Here is a 20260-nt window from a genome sequence, read left to right as displayed (position 1 = left end):
GACATCTGATGACAGGAACAGTAGAGGTAGGTACCACCACCCTGACAGACATCTGATGACAGTCAGTAACAGTAGAGGTAGGTACCACCACCCTGACAGACATCTGATGACAGTCAGTAACAGTAGAGGTAGGTACCATCACCCTGACAGACATCTGATGACAGTAACAGTAGAGGTAGGTACCATCACCCTGACAGACATCTGATGACAGTAACAGTAGAGGTAGGTACCATCACCCTGACAGACATCTGATGACAGTCAGTAACAGTAGAGGTAGGTACCACCACCCTGACAGACATCTGATGACAGTAACAGTAGAGGTAGGTACCACCACCCTGACAGACATCTGATGACAGGAACAGTAGAGGTAGGTACCACCACCCTGACAGACATCTGATGACAGGAACAGTAGAGGTAGGTACCACCACCCTGACAGACATCTGATGACAGTCAGTAACAGTAGAGGTAGGTACCATCACCCTGACAGACATCTGATGACAGTAACAGTAGAGGTAGGTACCACCACCCTGACAGACATCTGATGACAGTAACAGTAGAGGTAGGTACCACCACCCTGACAGACATCTGATGACAGTCAGTAACAGTAGAGGTAGGTACCACCACCCTGACAGACATCTGATGACAGTCAGTAACAGTAGAGGTAGGTACCACCACCCTGACAGACATCTGATGACAGTCAGTAACAGTAGAGGTAGGTACCACCACCCTGACAGACATCTGATGACAGTCAGTAACAGTAGAGGTATGTACCACCACCCTGACAGACATCTGATGACAGTCAGTAACAGTAGAGGTAGGTACCACCACCCTGACAGACATCTGATGACAGTCAGGAACAGTAGAGGTAGGTACCACCACCCTGACAGACATCTGATGACAGTCAGTAACAGTAGAGGTAGGTACCACCACCCTGACAGACATCTGATGATAGTAACAGTAGAGGTAGGTACCACCACCCTGACAGACATCTGATGACAGTCAGTAACAGTAGAGGTAGGTACCATCACCCTGACAGACATCTGATGACAGTAACAGTAGAGGTAGGTACCACCACCCTGACAGACATCTGATGATAGTAACAGTAGAGGTAGGTACCACCACCCTGACAGACATCTGATGACAGTCAGGAACAGTAGAGGTAGGTACCACCACCCTGACAGACATCTGATGACAGTCAGTAACAGTAGAGGTAGGTACCATCACCCTGACAGACATCTGATGATAGTCAGGAACAGTAGAGGTAGGTACCACCACCCTGACAGACATCTGATGACAGTAACAGTAGAGGTAGGTACCACCACCCTGACAGACATCTGATGACAGTCAGTAACAGTAGAGGTAGGTACCACCACCCTGACAGACATCTGATGACAGTCAGTAACAGTAGAGGTAGGTACCACCACCCTGACAGACATCTGATGACAGTCAGTAACAGTAGAGGTAGGTACCACCACCCTGACAGACATCTGATGACAGTCAGTAACAGTAGAGGTATGTACCACCACCCTGACAGACATCTGATGACAGTCAGTAACAGTAGAGGTAGGTACCACCACCCTGACAGACATCTGATGACAGTCAGGAACAGTAGAGGTAGGTACCACCACCCTGACAGACATCTGATGACAGTCAGTAACAGTAGAGGTAGGTACCACCACCCTGACAGACATCTGATGATAGTAACAGTAGAGGTAGGTACCACCACCCTGACAGACATCTGATGACAGTCAGTAACAGTAGAGGTAGGTACCATCACCCTGACAGACATCTGATGACAGTCAGTAACAGTAGAGGTAGGTACCATCACCCTGACAGACATCTGATGACAGTAACAGTAGAGGTAGGTACCACCACCCTGACAGACATCTGATGATAGTAACAGTAGAGGTAGGTACCACCACCCTGACAGACATCTGATGACAGTCAGGAACAGTAGAGGTAGGTACCACCACCCTGACAGACATCTGATGACAGTCAGTAACAGTAGAGGTAGGTACCATCACCCTGACAGACATCTGATGATAGTCAGGAACAGTATAGTATATAGTATATATACCAAGAGACAGCAGATCCCAGTGTTTTGTATGTTAAACTTTAATATCACAATTATATGACTATAGTAATTTGATGGCTATAACCTCTAAGCAGATTAAGTAAACCAAAATATCTATGGTTTATATATACAGGTCTATATGGTTTATATATACAGGCCTATATGGTTTATATATACAGGCCTCTATGGTTTATATATACAGGCCTCTATGGTTTATGGTTTATATATACAGGCCTCTATGGTTTATATATACAGGCCTCTATGGTTTATATATACATACCTCTATGGTTTATATATACAGGCCTCTATGGTTTATATATACAGGCCTCTATACTTTATGGTTTATATATACAGGCCTCTATGGTTTATATATACAGGCCTCTATGGTTTATATATACAGGCCTCTATGGTTTATATATACAGGCCTCTATGGTTTATATATACAGGCCTCTATGGTTTATATTTATAGACCTCTATGGTTTATATATACAGACCTCTATGGTTTATATATACAGGCCTCTATGGTTAATATATACAGACCTCTATGGTTTATATATACAGACCTCTATGGTTTATATATACAGGCCTCTATGGTTTATATATACAGGTCTCTATGGTTTATATTTATAGACCTCTATGGTTTATATATACAGACCTCTATGGTTTATATATACAGGCCTCTATGGTTTATATATACAGACCTCTATGTTTTATATATACAGACCTCTGAGGTGGGGGGTGGAGCCCAATAGGGGAAATTGAGTTAAATCCTTTAAACCGCTACAAGTCCTGAACGCCTGAATGTATTTTGATGAAATTTGATCTAGAGCATCATTGGGCAAATGTGATCTAATGTTGTGTAAATGGTGGGTGTGGCTCCCTGGGGCCTGGAGGGTTAGAGCCCAATAGTGGATATTGAGCTAGATCCTTTAAATTGCTGCCAGTTTAAACCCTTGAGATCCCCACCCATTAACCATATACATGTATAACATTGCTGGACATCAAGAGATAAGCACAATCCTGTTATAGATATATGCCCTGGGGTCTTTCCCCACAACCCTGTTATAGATATAGGCCCTGGGGTCTTTCCCCACAACCCTGTTATATATATAGGCCCTGGGGTCTTTCCCCACAATCCTGTTATAGATATAGGCCCTGGGGTCTTTCCCCACAATCCTGTTATAGATATAGGCCCTGGGGTCTTTCCCCACAATCCTGTTATAGATATAGGCCCTGGGGTCTTTCCCCACAACCCTGTTATAGATATAGGCCCTGGGGTCTTTCCCCACAATCCTGTTATAGATATAGGCCCTGGGGTCTTTCCCCACAACCCTGTTATAGATATAGGCCCTGGGGTCTTCCCCACAATCCTGTTATAGATATAGGCCCTGGGGTCTAACCCCACAATCCTGTTATAGATATAGGCCCTGGGGTCTAACCCCACAATCCTGTTATAGATATAGGCCCTGGGGTCTAACCCCACAATCCTGTTATAGATATAGGCCCTGGGGTCTTTCCCCACAATCCTGTTATAGATATAGGCCCTGGGGTCTTTCCCCACCCCTAAGGACTTAGTTTTTTTTATATATCTTTGAAACCATTGGGATCCCCACCCTATAACCATGTATAGCATTGTTGGGCATAAAGAGATCAACACAATTATGATTTTAAAATAGGCTCTGGTGTCTTTTCCCACCCCTAGGGTCTTAGTTTCTTGGTTAAAATTTTGAAACCGTTGAGATCCCAACCCCATAACCATATATAGCATTGTTTGACATCAACAAATATAGATATTAACAAATTGAACACGAACATTATTTCGACGTTTGGTCAAATCCAATCAGATGAGCAATACAGGCTATCTGGGCCTCTTGTATATACATGTCTCTATGGTATATATTTATTGACCCCTATGATTATAATTACAGCCTCCTTATGTTTATTTTCACAGGCCCCTATGTACAAGAGCACAACAACGTTCTGTAACAACCCCTGGGTAGTTTTCCTCAACCTGACGGGAATCGTGAAGGAGGATCTTTGGGGACCTGATGTGGTGAGTTGTGTTTTGACCACCTGACTGTAGGTGTGTCATTAAAGTGATGATTGTGACATCAAAATCAGGAATCCACATGTCACTGCCTTGTCAGCCCATGTGACTAAGTGGCACGTCCTGCTGCCTTGTCAGCCCATGTGACTGGGTGGCATGTCCTGCTGCCTTGTCAGTACATGTGACTGGGTGGCACGTTCTGCTGCCTTGTCAGCCCATGTGACTGGGTGGCATGTCCTGCTGCCTTGTCAGTACATGTGACTGGGTGGCACGTTCTGCTGCCTTGTCAGCCCATGTGACTGGGTAGCATGTCCTGCTGCCTTGTCAGCCCATGTGACTGGGTGGCATGTCCTGCTGCCTTGTCTGCACATGTGACTGGGTGGCACATCCTGTTGGCTTGTCAGCCCATGTGACTAGGTGGCACGTCCTGCTACCTTGTCATCCCATGTTACTGGGTGGCACGTCACTGCCTTGTCAGCCCATGTGACTGGGTGGCACGTCACTGCCTTGTTAGCCCATGTGACTGAGTGGCACGTCACTGCCTTGTCAGCCCATGTGACTGGGTGGCACGTCCTGCTGCCTTGTCTGCACATGTGACTGAGTGGCACATCCCGCTGGCTTGTCAGCTCATGTGACTAGGTGGCATATCCTGCTGCCTTGTCAGCCCATGTGACTGAGTGGCCGTTCACTGCCTTGTCAGCCCATGTGACTGGGTGGCACGTCACTGCCTTGTCAGCCCATGTGACTGGGTGGCACGTCCTGCTGCCTTGTCAGCCCATGTGACTGGGTGGCATGTCCTGCTGCCTTTTCTGCACATGTGACTGAGTGGCACATCCCGCTGTCTTGTCAGCCCATGTGACTAGGTGGCACATCCTGCTGGCTTGTCAGTTCATGTGACTGAGTGGCACTTCACTGCCTTGTCGGCCCATGTGACTAGGTAGCACATCCTGCTGCCATGTCGGCCTATGTGACTAGGTGGCACATCCTGCTGCCTTCTCAGTACATGTGACTGGGTGGCACATCCTGCTGCCTTGTCAGCCCATGTGACTGGATGGCACGTCCTGCTGCCTTCTCCAGGTTGTGGTAATTCAGTGAGCTTGCACTATAATAGGATTCTTGAGTGGCACCATTATCCTTACCTTATCTTCTGTGAGGATGTGTAGACAATTCCAATCATGTAGTTGGTCATTCCTGCAAATTGCGTTTTATTATCTTATATGGTTGTGTATCAAAAATTGATAGAATCATTACAAAGTAAAATATTTTTATTACATAGAGATTAATAAAGAGTGTAATATTGTGTATTCAGGACAATGATAACCAGAATGTACTGAGTGCCAGACTGTTCCCAGTGTTCCACTCATCAGAAGAACTCGGTTTGGAAGATATCTCATGGCTGCACGGGGAGTTAGAGGATCCAGACCAATCTATCATACGCAGGTGTGTGTTTCAGGATAAAATGTCCATGCAGTATACTTATTGCATGGTAGTCTTTGTCCAGTACTGTCACGATATAATGTCCAGTATAACCCCAGTATGGCTTATTTAATGTCCTATCAGTAGTGTAGGTCAGTTAAGGACGGCCTCCCCTGTGTATTGTTTATCGTCCTATCAGCAGTTTGGCTCATTTAAGGACGGCCTCCCCTGTGTATTGTTTATCATCCTATCAGCAGCTTAGGTCAGTTAAGGGAGGCCTCCCCTGTGTACAAAATGTACCATATTTGACCTAATAAGGGCGCCCCTACCTTTTTTTCAAGGAAATAAATCTTTGACTGAGTGTCAAAATGGTGTTCAAAAGTAATAATTCATATGAAATCTTTTGCTACTTTATGTGTTTTCTTCAGCAAATTAAGTAACTGGAACACAAGTTTTCCCCATATTTTGTCTATTCCTACAGATGACATGTCAGTGCAAAGAGCACCTGAAACTAAACACATATTTACAAATAATATCTTACCATCTTTATTTGAAGATAAAGTAAAAGACTTCATTCTTGTTGATAAATAACTTTTGTTCAGAACAGAAAGCTAGTAAAAGACATTGTGAATCAATTATTAGGTCAAAGAAAACGATGTCTGATATGATCTGGGAAATCACCTTTGTCTATAAATAGAACACACAAGAGTTCCATTTGAACTTAAATAAACACACGTTCTCTGGTCTAAAGATCAGCTGGCATGGTTTACAAGTTTACAGGAATATTCAAGTGATGTTTAAGCTTAATATATGATAATGAACAGATATCTTCATCTGGAATATTTTTATGACTGAATATTTTACCATTCCCTAAGCCTTGGGTATTCTGCTATAAGGTATAGTCTGTTTCATAAAACTTCAGAATAACTAATCTTAATAAGGGCGCCCCCACTGTCAATTACCCACGCCCTGCACCCTTATTAGGTCAAATACGGTATGTGGTGAGTTTATGTTACTGGAGCCTGCGGTATGTTTGTGTTTGTGTACTTGTGATAGTGTAGAACTGATGGCAACTTTTTAATGCTACCTCATTGAATCACACTGCCGAGGATACCCAGCAGGACACCTCACATGTCAAACATTTTTACTGTCATAGGTGGCGATCATCATGGAGGCTCTCACTCAATGAAATCCTATCCTGTGTCAATATGGAGGAGGAGCTCCGCTGGAAAAAGTAACTTGTGGCTTTGGTTCTTATTAATTTATTTACTGTTAAAAAAGATGAAAGAGTTATGTCTGATTGTTCTTAGCACAATTCTGATGACATTGGACTATTACATGTATGATGTACAACTGAAAGTCTAGTTCAAGTGAGAAATTAACTGATCGACTTTGACATGGTTAGATATTAAGCTAAATTGGTCTGAGGTAGTGGCTCAAAGTGTGAGAAACAGACAAAAAAAAAAGAGAAGTTTTTTTAAGTTGATCTACTGTATATGTAATGCAAGTCAACCAATTATAATATATTTATATACATTGTCTCCAGGACTTTGTTTTACAATGTTGTAAGTTGATCTTCTGTATATGTAGTGTAAGTCAACCAATTATGATATATTTTAAATATATTTTCTCCAGGACTTTGTTTTACAATGTTGTAAGTTGATCTACTGTATATGTAATGTAAGTCAACCAATTATAATATATTTTAAATATATTTTCCCCAGGACTTTGTTTTACAATGTGAGTAAAATCCACATTCGGCGTGACCTATTACAGAGCAGTCATTATGGTTTCCGCTCCATCTACAACAGTGCCCACATAGATGGGTTCTCCCAGGAGATCCTGTTAACACTGGACCAAGGTCAGGAACATACTGTTTTTAATTGTTAAAATGTTAAAATTCTCTTCATGTCATTAAATACACACATATATCTACTTATATTAGACTGTCCTGTGTGTCGTGTATCTTAATGAGTATACTTTTGATGTTCCAAAGGAGTATATGATTTGTATGGTTTAGATAAGATAGTGTCCCCTTGATGTTACTCCCTTTCCTTACTGTAGTGGCTAAGGAGTGTCAGGGGTCACCAGGTATTGCAGCCCGTACCTTAGCCAACATCGCTGATGTACTAGGGTGTATGGCCACTACCAAAGGAGGCCTGAGAAGTGGACCTGCTGCCAACAAGTCTTGGGCCAGGGCCTTCCACAAACTGGAGGTGAGTTTACAAAGTTAGGTGGAGGGTATACTGGAATCAGGTCATCCATTTGTCTGTCTGTAGACACAACAATGTACCATCTACTCCTCCTAAACTACTGAGATAATTTCAACGAAACTTGCTGGCAATAAATTATCCTTATATCTTGTAGATGTGCTTAATCTATATGAGGTTGAGTTACCTCCTCATTTCTGAAAGTTATGTCCCTTTGGGACGGCAGGCGGGCATTGGTTTCCCTTCAATAACTTCAGTAATTTTTAACAGATTAATTCAATACTTCATAGGCAGATTTATGAACACAAGCATTCATCATGGTAAGGGGATCCATGTGCAAAGAACCTTTTTTATCGATCGGTCAACCAAGATGACTACCACAGCATCTGACAGGCTTAAAAACTAATTCGCCATAACTCGCTATAACTCTTTTACTATTCAATGGAAAACTTTCAATAAATATCTCTTCTCACATTGGTTTTTATGCCCCTGCCTTAAATTGATTAAAGGTGAAAAATGTTTTTGTCCCTGATAGTGATATTTAAACTTTTTTGCATGATTTTTTAGGGTAAAATATGAATGATGTACATTTATAAAGGAGTTTTCTTTTTTTTTCAAATTTTGACAAGATTTTGTGTGTAGCTCAATTCCCATCAAAGCATAAGCAGGGTATACATGTTTCACAAGCTTATTCTAGTTATTCTGTCCACAGAAAGGTAACCTAACTGGGGGAGTTGATGCTCTAGCACAGATCCGTGCCAGCTGGCTGGGACGACCAGATTTGTTGACCAGGGCAGCCAGGCATTATGAAGGAGCAGCTGCCATCCTCATTCGGCAGGCAGTTATGACAGCGAAGGAGGTAAATGTTGCCTGGTTGTCTCAATTTTACCCTGAGGTCTTACATACATGGTATGATATTGTATATATCAGGCTTCAACACATTAGTTCCTCAGAGAATATATTAAAGAGCGCACATTAGAATGTAACATGTGTTAATAATTTCATGACAAGTGTTATCCATAACTACATTGCACTTGTAGTGTACCATCTTGTGTACCATCCCTTGTACCATCCCTTGTACCATCCCTTGTACCATACCATGCACCATACCTTGTACCATCCCTTGTACCATCCCTTGTACCATCCATTGTACCATCCATTGTACCATCCCTTGTACTATACCTTGTACCATCCCTTGTACCATCTCTTGTACCATCCATTGTACCGTCTCTCGTACCGTCCCTTGTACCATCCCTTGTACCATCCCTTGTACCATACCTTGTACCATACCTTGTACCATCCCTTGTAACATCCCTTATACCATCCCTTGTACCATCTCGTCTACCATACATTGTACCATCCCTTGTACCATCCCTTGTAACATCCCTTATACCATCCCTTGTACCATCTCGTCTACCATACATTGTACCATCCCTTGTACCATCCATTGTACCATACCTTGTACCATCCCTTGTACCATCCCTTGTACCATCCCTTGTACCATCTCTTGTACCATACCTTGTACCATACCTTGTACCATCCCTTGTAACATCCCTTATACCATCCCTTGTACCATCTCGTCTACCATACATTGTACCATCCCTTGTACCATCCATTGTACCATACATTGTACCATACCTTGTACCATCCCTTGTACCATACCTTGTACCATCCCTTGTACCATCCCTTGTACCATCTCTTGTACCATACCTTGTACCATACCTTGTACCATCCCTTGTAACATCCCTTATACCATCCCTTGTACCATCTCGTCTACCATACATTGTACCATCCCTTGTACCATCCCTTGTACCATCCCTTGTACCATCCCTTGTACCATCCATTGTACCATCCATTGTACCATCCATTGTACCATCCCTTGTACTATACCTTGTACCATCCCTTGTACCATCTCTTGTACCATCCATTGTACCGTCTCTCGTACCGTCCCTTGTACCATCCCTTGTACCATCCCTTGTACCATCCCTTGTACCATACCTTGTACCATACCTTGTACCATCCCTTGTAACATCCCTTGTACCATCTCGTCTACCATACATTGTACCATCCCTTGTACCATCCCTTGTAACATCCCTTATACCATCCCTTGTACCATCTCGTCTACCATACATTGTACCATCCCTTGTACCATCCATTGTACCATACATTGTACCATACCTTGTACCATCCCTTGTACCATACCTTGTACCATCCCTTGTACCATCCCTTGTACCATCTCTTGTACCATACCTTGTACCATACCTTGTACCATCCCTTGTAACATCCCTTATACCATCCCTTGTACCATCTCGTCTACCATACATTGTACCATCCCTTGTACCATCCATTGTACCATACATTGTACCATACCTTGTACCATCCCTTGTACCATACCTTGTACCATCCCTTGTACCATCCCTTGTACCATCTCTTGTACCATACCTTGTACCATACCTTGTACCATCCCTTGTAACATCCCTTATACCATACCTTGTACCATCCCTTGTAACATCCCTTATACCATACCTTGTACCATCTCGTCTACCATACATTGTACCATCCCTTGTACCATCCCTTGTACCATCCCTTGTACCATCCATTGTACCATCCATTGTACCATCCCTTGTACTATACCTTGTACCATCCCTTGTACCATCTCTTGTACCATCCATTGTACCGTCTCTCGTACCGTCCCTTGTACCATCCCTTGTACCATCCCTTGTACCATACCTTGTACCATCTCTTGTACCATCCTTGTACCATCCCTTGTACCATTCCTTGTACCATACCTTGTACCATCCCTTGTACCATCCCTTGTACCATCTCTTGTACCATACCTTGTACCATACCTTGTACCATCCCTTGTACCATACCTTGTACCATCCCTTGTACCATACCTTGTACCATCCCTTGTACCATCCCTTGTACCATCTCTTGTACCATACCTTGTACCATACCTTGTACCATCCCTTGTAACATCCCTTATACCATCCCTTGTACCATCTCGTCTACCATACTTTGTACCATCCCTTGTACCATCCATTGTACCATACCTTGTACCATCCCTTGTACCATACCTTGTGCCATCCCTTGTACCATCCCTTGTACCATCTCTTGTACCATACCTTGTACCATACCTTGTACCATCCCTTGTAACATCCCTTATACCATCCCTTGTACCATCTCGTCTACCATACATTGTACCATCCCTTGTACCATCCATTGTACCATACATTGTACCATACCTTGTACCATCCATTGTACCATCCCTTGTACCATCTCGTCTACCATACATTGTACCATCCCTTGTACCATACCTTGTACCGTCCCCTGTACCATACCTTGTACCATCCCTTGTACCATCCCTTGTACCATACCTTGTACTATCTCTTGTACCATACCTTGTACCATCCCTTGTACCATTCCTTGTACCGTCCCTTGTACTATCTCTTGTACCATTCATTGTACCATCCCTTGTACCATCCCTTGTACCATCCATTGTACCATCCCTTATACCATACCTTGTACCATCCCTTGTACCATCCCTTGTACCATACCTTGTACCATCCATTGTACCATCTCTTGTACCGTCCCTTGTACCGTCCCTTGTACTGTCTCTTGTACCGTCTCTTGTACTGTCTCTTGTGCCATCTCTTGTACCATCTCTTGTACCATCCCTTGTACATCCCTTGTACCATCCATTGTACCATCCCTTGTACCATCTCTTGTACCATCCCTTGTACCGTCCCTTGTACTGTCTCTTGTACCGTCTCTTGTACTGTCTCTTGTGCCATCTCTTGTACCATCTCTTGTACCATCTCTTGTACCATCCCTTGTACCATCCCTTGTACCATACCTTGTACCATCCCCTGTACCATCCCCTGTACCATCCCTTGTACCATCCATTGTACCATCCATTGTACCATACCTTGTACCGTCCCTTGTACCATACCTTGTACCATCCCTTGTACCATCCCTTGTACTATACCTTGTACCCTACCTTGTACCATCCCTTGTACCATCCCTTGTACCGTCCCTTGTACCGTCCCTTGTACTGTCTCTTGTGCCGTCTCTTGTGCCATCTCTTGTGCCGTCTCTTGTGCCATCTCTTGTACCATACCTTGTACCATCCATTGTACCATACCTTGTACCGTCCCTTGTACCATACCTTGTACCATACCTTGTACCATCCCTCGTACTGTCTCTTGTACCGTCTTTTGTACCATCCCTTGTACCATCCATTGTACCATACCTTGTGCCATCTCTTGTACCATCCCTTGTACCATCCATTGTACCATACCTTGTGCCATCTCTTGTGCCATCTCTTGTACCATCCATTGTACCATACCTTGTGCCATCTCTTGTACCATCCCTTGTACCATCCCTTTATCATTCCTTTTGTACTGTCTCTTGTACTGTCTCTCATATGTTAAATATGTATATATGATGTTTATATTTTGATATATGTATATATAATGTTGAAATCATAATTTTTAAGTCCTGATGCTATAACTCCTTTCTTTCAGAACTTTAAGTTGGGGATATGTGAGGCACCAGATATTGGAAAATGGGTAACAGCTGAATGTCCAGCTAGAATTGATGTGGCTGGAGGCTGGTCAGACACACCGCCTATTACATACGAACATGGGGGAGCGGTCACCATTATATCTCTCAAAATCAATAATAAGGTAACTGGTCATCATTATCTCTACAGATCAACAATTTAATGTTCGTCATATCGTACTGCAACAGATATTTTCCTAGTTAATCCTAGTTATGAATACCTCAAAATTCCAGATTACTTTATATTATTTTCATCTGTTTCCAACATATGGCTAAAAGTATGGTACTGTTCCTTTGTCAGCTGGGTATACTAGTATTAATTGTATGAATTTTGTTGTGATAAATATAACTGTAACCAAAATCTTAATAATCAGAAATGGTTGATTTTTTACAGAATCCAATAGGATCCAAAGTAAGACGGATACGAGAGTAAGTGTTCATTATACCCTATGATATTCTGTCTGTTAATACTATACCAATACCTGGTAACACAGTATACCAATACCTGGTCACACAGTATACCAATACCTGGTAACACAGTATACCAATACCTTGTAACACAGTATACCAATACCTGGTAACACAGTATACCAATACCTGGTAATACAGTATACCAATACCTGGTAACACAGTATACCAATACCTGGTAACACAGTATACCAATACCTTGTAACACAGTATACCAATACCTGGTAACACAGTATACCAATACCTGGTAACACAGTATACCAATACCTTGTAACACAGTATACCAACACCTGGTAACACCATATACCTATACCTGGTAACACAGTATACCAATACCTGGTAACACAGTATACCAATACCTGGTAACACAGTATACCAATACCTGGTAACACAGTATACCAACACCTGGTAACACAGTATACCAATACCTGGTAACACAGTATACCAACACCTGGTAACACAGTATACCAATACCTTGTAACACAGTATACCAACACCTGGTAACACAGTATACCATTACCTGGTAACACAGTATACCAATACCTGGTAACACCGTATACCAACACCTGGTAATACAGTATACCAATACCTGGTAACACAGTATACCAATACCTTGTAACACAGTATACCAATACCTGGTAACAAAGTATACCAACACCTGGTAATACAGTATACCAACACCTGGTAACACCATATACCAATATCTGGTAACACCGTATACCAACACCTGGTAACACCGTATACCAATATCTGGTAACACCGTATACCAACACCTGGTAATACAGTATACCAACACCTGGTAACACAGTATACCAACACCTGGTAAACACAGTATACCATTACCTGGTAACACCGTATACCAATACCTGGTAATACAGTATACCAATACCTGGTAATACAGTATACCAACACCTGGTAATACAGTATACCAACACCTGGTAATACAGTATACCAACACCTGGTAACACAGTATACCAACACCTGGTAACACAGTATACCAACACCTGGTAACACAGTATACCAATACCTGGTAACACAGTATACCATTACCTGGTAACATAGTATACCATTACCTGGTAACACAGTATACCAACACCTGGTAACACCGTATACCAATACCTGGTAACACCATATACCAATACCTGGTAACACAGTATACCAATACCTGGAAACACAGTATACCAACACCTGGTAACACAGTATACCAATACCTGGTAACACCATATACCAATACCTGGTAACACAGTAAACCATTACCTGGTAACACAGTATACCATTACCTGGTAACACCGTATACCAATACCTGGTAACACCATATACCAATACCTGGTAATACAGTATACCAATACCTGGTAACACAGTATACCAACACCTGGTAACACAGTATACCAACACCTGGTAACACAGTATACCATTACCTGGTAACACAGTATACCAATACCTGGTAACACAGTATACCAACACCTGGTAACACAGTATACCAATACCTGGTAACACTGTATACCAATACCTGGTAACACAATGACATGGTATATGAAGTCTCGGATATTCAAATTAATGGTCTGATTAATTTTTCGATTTTATTTTCAATGTATAAATGGAATACTTTGCATGATGACAGACCCAAGATTGTGATGGTGTTATGTGGTTACAACCAAGAGGACACCAGTGTCGTGTGTGAGGAGTTATCTCATCTGGAAAATTACTACCAACCTCACAGTCCAGGTAAATATAAGTGTAACACCTCATGGTAAGTTGCTGCTACAAAGAAATTCTTGACAAAGTCAACACAAATGTCAAAAACTCAATAATTTACAGGTATTTACTCACTGATGCAGTTGTCCAGGCACCTATATTCCTGGATTAAACAGAGTGAAAAATTAATGTTGTTAGTTCATATGAGTTTTATAGTGGAAAATGGTCTGAAAGACCAAGGTGAGCTTATGTCATACTGTGGCATCTGTCGTCTGTCTGTAAATGATTGACTTCCTCTTCTTAGCCACTGATCAGATTTTCACCAAATTTAGTAGGAAGCATCACCAGATGGCTGGGATTCAGATTATACAAATGATGGAGCTGTTTAATGATGAGATGTTGTCTATGTATTACTGTTATTTGGTATCAGAAGTTTTAAGAAAAAATATGTCTGATATAGAATAAATCAATATACATATATTGAAATAACATTTTGTTACATTAATGACTTTGAAAGGTTACTGTAAATATTAATATATATTATCTATTATTATATTTTTCAAACTGTAGTAATAGTTACTTTTGGTATGTAGGTGCTTTGCTGAAGGCAGCCATTGTGTGTACTGACATTATAAACCTTGACTCTGACTTGTCCTTGAGGGAACAGTTACTACAGAATTATGGCGGTGGTTTTGAAATCCGAACCTGGTCTAACCTTCCTCAGGGCTCAGGTACGTAGATGTTTGACCGACAGACACTGTTGTTCAAAGTATAGCTTTCACCAAACTTAAGCAAATATTTTAAATAACAGTTTTAAAAAACCCTTCAGTTACATGTGCAGTCCAGTCACACATTAACTTAAACCTTACAAATATCACATTCATATTTGTTCTAAGAACTTTCTAACAATTAGGCAAACTATTAAGCATTTGTAAATGAAGAGACAAATAATTTAAAAAGTGAAATGAGGAGATAAAGTGAAATGAAGAGGTAAATGAAATGAAATGAAGAGACAAAGTGAAATGAGGAGATGACAAATATGTCATGGTTAGTGTTATCTGTAAAACTATTCATCAGATGTGTCATGGTTAGTGTTATCTGTAAAACTATTCATCAGATGTGTCATGGTTAGTGTTATCTGTAAAACTATTCATCAGATGTGTCATGGTTAGTGTTATCTGTAAAACTATTCATCAGATGTGTCATGGTTAGTGTTATCTGTAAAACTATTCATCAGATGTGTCATGGTTAGTGTTATCTGTAAAACTATTCATCAGATGTGTCATGGTTAGTGTTATCTGTAAAACTATTCATCAGATGTGCCATGGTTAGTGTTATCTGTAAAACTATTCATCAGATGTGTCATGGTTAGTGTTATCTGTAAAACTATTCATCAGATGTGCCATGGTTAGTGTTATCTGTAAAACTATTCATCAGATGTGCCATGGTTAGTGTTATCTGTAAAACTATTCATCAGATGTGTCATGGTTAGTGTTATCTGTAAAACTATTCATCAGATGTGTCATGGTTAGTGTTATCTGTAAAACTATTCATCAGATGTGCCATGGTTAGTGTTATCTGTAAAACTATTCATCAGATGTGTCATGGTTAGTGTTATCTGTAAAACTATTCATCAGATGTGTCATGGTTAGTGTTATCTGTAAAACTATTCATCAGATGTGTCATGGTTAGTGTTATCTGTAAAACTATTCATCAGATGTGCCATGGTTAGTGTTATCTGTAAAACTATTCATCAGATGTGTCATGGTTAGTGTTATCTGTAAAACTATTCATCAGATGTGTCATGGTTAGTGTTGTCTGTAAAACTATTCATCAGATGTGGCACGTGTTCTCACTTTGTTTCAGGTATGGGGACTAGCAGTATCCTGGCAGGGGCTGTCATGGCTGCTTTACTGAAGGCTTCTGGGAAATCATGTGATAGGAAGGGGCTAATACATGCTGTAGGTACCTTTCTAGAATATCAATTCTTTAGTGTCTGTACTTTAAAGGTTTCGTTACAGGAGTCCATAATTTTACATATATACATTGATACATGTGATGACTTACCTGTGTTGTCACCGTGTCTAACTTACCTGTAGGTTTTATACCTGGAGCAGTTGTTAACGACAGGTGGGGGATGGCAGGACCAAGTGGGAGGGATCATGGGAGGTGTCCGTATCGGACTGTCTGATGCCAAACTACCCATCAGTGTAGACTCTATTGATCTGAAGCCCTCTGAGGATGTAATCAATGCCATCAGTGATCGTATCATCCTTATCTACACCGGCAAGACTCGCCTCGCCAAGAATGTCCTCCAGGTATCACTTCTCTCTCAATAATAGCACTGTCTGTAACACCTAAACTACAGTAACTGTATGTTTTCTGTCCATTTTTAGCTCACCTGGCCCGAAGGGCCGGTGAGCTTATGCCATGGTGCAGCGTCCGTCGTCCGGCGTCCGTCGTCCGGTGTCCGGCGTCCGTCGTCCGTCGTCCGTCAACTTTTTCTTTAAATCGCTACTAGTCATAAAGTATTGAATGGATTTTCACCAAATTTGGTCAGGAACATCCTTGGGGGAAGGGGAACAGAGTTTGTATACAGTTTTACTCTGAACCCCCAGGGGCCTGAGGGGCGGGGCCAAATAGGGGAAATAGGGTTAATCCTTTAAATCGCTACTTGTCATAAAGTTATGAATGAATTTGAACCAAATTTGGTCAGGAACATCCTTGGCAGAAGGTGAACAGAGTTTGTATAAATTTTTACTCTGAACCCCCAGGGGCCTGAGGGGCGGGGCCAAATAGGGGAAATAGGGTTACTCTTTTAAATCGCTACTAGTCATAAAGTTATGAATGAATTTGAACCAAATTTGGTCAGTAACATCCTTGGCAGAAAGGGAACAGAGTTTGTATAAATTTTTACTCTGAACCCCCAGGGGCCTGAGGGGCGGGGCCAAATAGGGGAAATAGGGTTACTCCTTTAAATCGCTACTAGTCATAAAGTTATGAATGAATTTGAACCAAATTTGGCCAGGAACAACCTTGGCAGAAGGGGAACAGAGTTTGTATAAATTTTTACTCTGAACCCCTAGGGACCTGAGGGGCGGGGCCAAATAGGGGAAATAGGGTTACTCCTTTAAATCGCTACTAGTCATAAAGTTATGAATGAATTTGAACCAAATTTGGTCAGTGACATCCTTGGCAGAAAGGGAACAGAGTTTGTATAAATTTTTACTCTGAACCCCCAGGGGCTTGAGGGGCGGGGCCAAATAGGGGAAATAGGGTTACTCCTTTAAATCGCTACTAGTCATAAAGTTATGAATGAATTTGAACCAAATTTGGTCAGGAACATCCTTGGCAGAAGGGGAACAGAGTTTGTATAAATTTTTACTCTAAACCCCTAGGGACCTGAGAGGCGGGGCCAAATAGGGGAAATAGGGTTACTCCTTTAAATCGCTACTAGTCATAAAGTTATGAATGAATTTGAACCAAATTTGGTCAGGAACATCCTTGGCAGAAGGGGAACAGAGTTTGTATAAATTTTTACTCTGAACCCCTAGGGACCTGAGAGGCGGGGCCAAATAGGGGAAATAGGGTTACTCCTTTAAATCGCTACTAGTCATAAACTTATTAATGAATTTGAACCAAATTTGGTCAGGAACATTCTTGGCAGAAGGTGAACAGAGTTTGTATAAATTTTTACTCTGAACCCCCAGGGGCGTGAGGGGCGGGGCCAAATAGGGGAAATAGGGTTACTCCTTTAAATCGCTACTAGTCATAAAGTTATGAATGAATTTGAACCAAATTTGGTCAGGAACATCCTTGGCAGAAGGGGAACAGAGTTTGCATAAATTTTTACTCCGAACCCCTAGGGACCTGAGGGGCGGGGCCAAATAGGGGAAATAGGGTTACTCCTTTAAATCGCTACTAGTCATAAAGTTATGAATGAATTTGAACCAAATTTGGTCAGGAACATCCTTGGTAGAAGGGGAACAGAGTTTGTATAAATTTTTACTCTTAACTCCTAGGGACCTGAGGGGCGGGGCCAAATAGGGAAATAGGGGTTTTTCCTTTAAATCGCTATTATTCATAAAGTTATTAATGGATTTGAACCAAATTTGGTCTGGAATATTCTTAGGGGAAGGGGGAAAGAGAGTTTATATAAATATTGACTCTGACCACCAAGGGGCCTGAAGGGAGGGGCCAAATAGGGGAAATAGAGATTTGAGTTTTAAATGGATTTGAACCCAATTTGGTCAGAAACATCCGTGGTGATGGGGGAACAGATTTTGCATAAATGGTTACTTTGACCCTCAATCCCATAACTATGTATAGTAACGCTGGGCATTAAGGGATAAACACAATTCTTATGTAAACATAGGCCAAAGGGTTTTCCCCACCCTAAGGGACTTAGTTTCTTTAAACACCATTATGTTGTAAAAAATAATCCATATGGTCTTTCAGAGAGTACATTTTTGTATAATGTATTAACAAATTGAACATGAACATTATTTTGACATTTGGTCAAATCCAACCAGGTGAGCGATACAGGCCCCATGGGCCTCTTGTTTTCAAATTTGTTATGAAGGTTTCCTTTTAGTCCTTAGTTGTATGTGCTGAAGCTTTACTCTAATTGGAAAAAGAAAATGGCCATCAAGCTGTTTTGGCATTGGAAGATTTCTGTCGCTTATCCTATTTCTCAAGAAATATTCCATGGATTTTTCAAAAAATTCACATTAAGGTTTCCCTCGACTCATTATAAAATATGGTATAAAGATAATGAATTTTGTCATATACACCAGTATTGTGTTTTATACTGCCAACTGTCTTTTTGTTGTTTGTAAACAGGAAGTAGTGAGAAACTGGTATGCCAGGAACCCACAGATTGTGGAAACAGAGGATAGCCTCGTAGAACTGGCTCAGCAGTGTGCTAATGTATTTATTGATGGTAAGTGGCTTACCAGCTGTGTACCAAAGTATTTATTGATGGTAAATGTCCTACCAGGCCAAGTTTACCAATATATTTATTGATGGTAAGTATCCTACCAGGAGTTTACCAATGTATTTATAGATGGTAAGTATCCTACCAGGAGTTTACCAATGTATTTATTGATGGGAAGTATCCTACCAGGCCAAGTTTACCAATGTATTTATAGATGGTAACTGTCCTACCAGGCCAAGTTTACCAATGTATTTATAGATGGTAAGTGTCCTACCAGGCCAAGTTTACCAATGTATTTATAGATGGTAACTGTCCTACCAGGCCAAGTTTACCAATGTATTTATTGATGGTAAGTATCCTACCAGGCCAAGTTTACCAATGTATTTATAGATGGTAAGTATCCTACCAGGAGTTTACCAATGTATTTATTGATGGTAAGTATCCTACCAGGGGTTTACCAATGTATTTATTGATGGTAACTGTCCTACCAGGAGTTTACCAATGTATTTATTGATGGTAACTATCCTACCAGGAGTTTACCAATGTATTTATTGATGGTAACTGTCCTACCAGGCCAAGTTTACCAATATATTTATAGATGGTAAGTATCCTACCAGGGGTTTAACAATGTATTTATTGATGGTAAGTATCCTACCAGGCCAAGTTTACCAATGTATTTATTGATGGTAAGTATCCTACCAGGAGTTTACCAATGTATTTATTGATGGTAACTGTCCTACCAGGCCAAGTTTACCAATGTATTTATAGATGGTAAGTATCCTACCAGGTGTGTACCAATGTATTTATTGATGGTAAGTATCCTACCAGGCCAAGTTTACCAATGTATTTAT

The 20260-nt window shown here is 41.3% G+C and overlaps 1 protein-coding gene across 1 annotated transcript in view; it reads left to right on the top strand.

Annotated features, from left to right (window-relative positions):
• The window catches only part of LOC117338592 (L-fucose kinase-like), a 95602-nt gene that overhangs the window by 57997 nt on the left and 17345 nt on the right, over window positions 1-20260 (top strand). The window contains exons 14-26 of the mRNA XM_033899950.1: window positions 4026-4127; window positions 5431-5561; window positions 6694-6771; window positions 7262-7398; window positions 7602-7753; window positions 8460-8606; window positions 12274-12435; window positions 12705-12739; window positions 14400-14503; window positions 15067-15204; window positions 16340-16434; window positions 16573-16791; window positions 19316-19415. Coding sequence (XP_033755841.1) covers window positions 4026-4127; window positions 5431-5561; window positions 6694-6771; window positions 7262-7398; window positions 7602-7753; window positions 8460-8606; window positions 12274-12435; window positions 12705-12739; window positions 14400-14503; window positions 15067-15204; window positions 16340-16434; window positions 16573-16791; window positions 19316-19415 — 1600 coding nt within the window. The remainder of the gene's footprint in view (window positions 1-4025; window positions 4128-5430; window positions 5562-6693; window positions 6772-7261; window positions 7399-7601; window positions 7754-8459; window positions 8607-12273; window positions 12436-12704; window positions 12740-14399; window positions 14504-15066; window positions 15205-16339; window positions 16435-16572; window positions 16792-19315; window positions 19416-20260) is intronic.

This window comes from Pecten maximus, chromosome 11 (assembly GCF_902652985.1).
Source record: "Pecten maximus chromosome 11, xPecMax1.1, whole genome shotgun sequence".
In the NCBI taxonomy this organism is placed as follows: Eukaryota; Metazoa; Mollusca; class Bivalvia; order Pectinida; family Pectinidae; genus Pecten; species Pecten maximus.
Note: the sequence above shows the minus strand (reverse complement) of the source record. Positions and strands in the feature narration are given on the sequence as shown.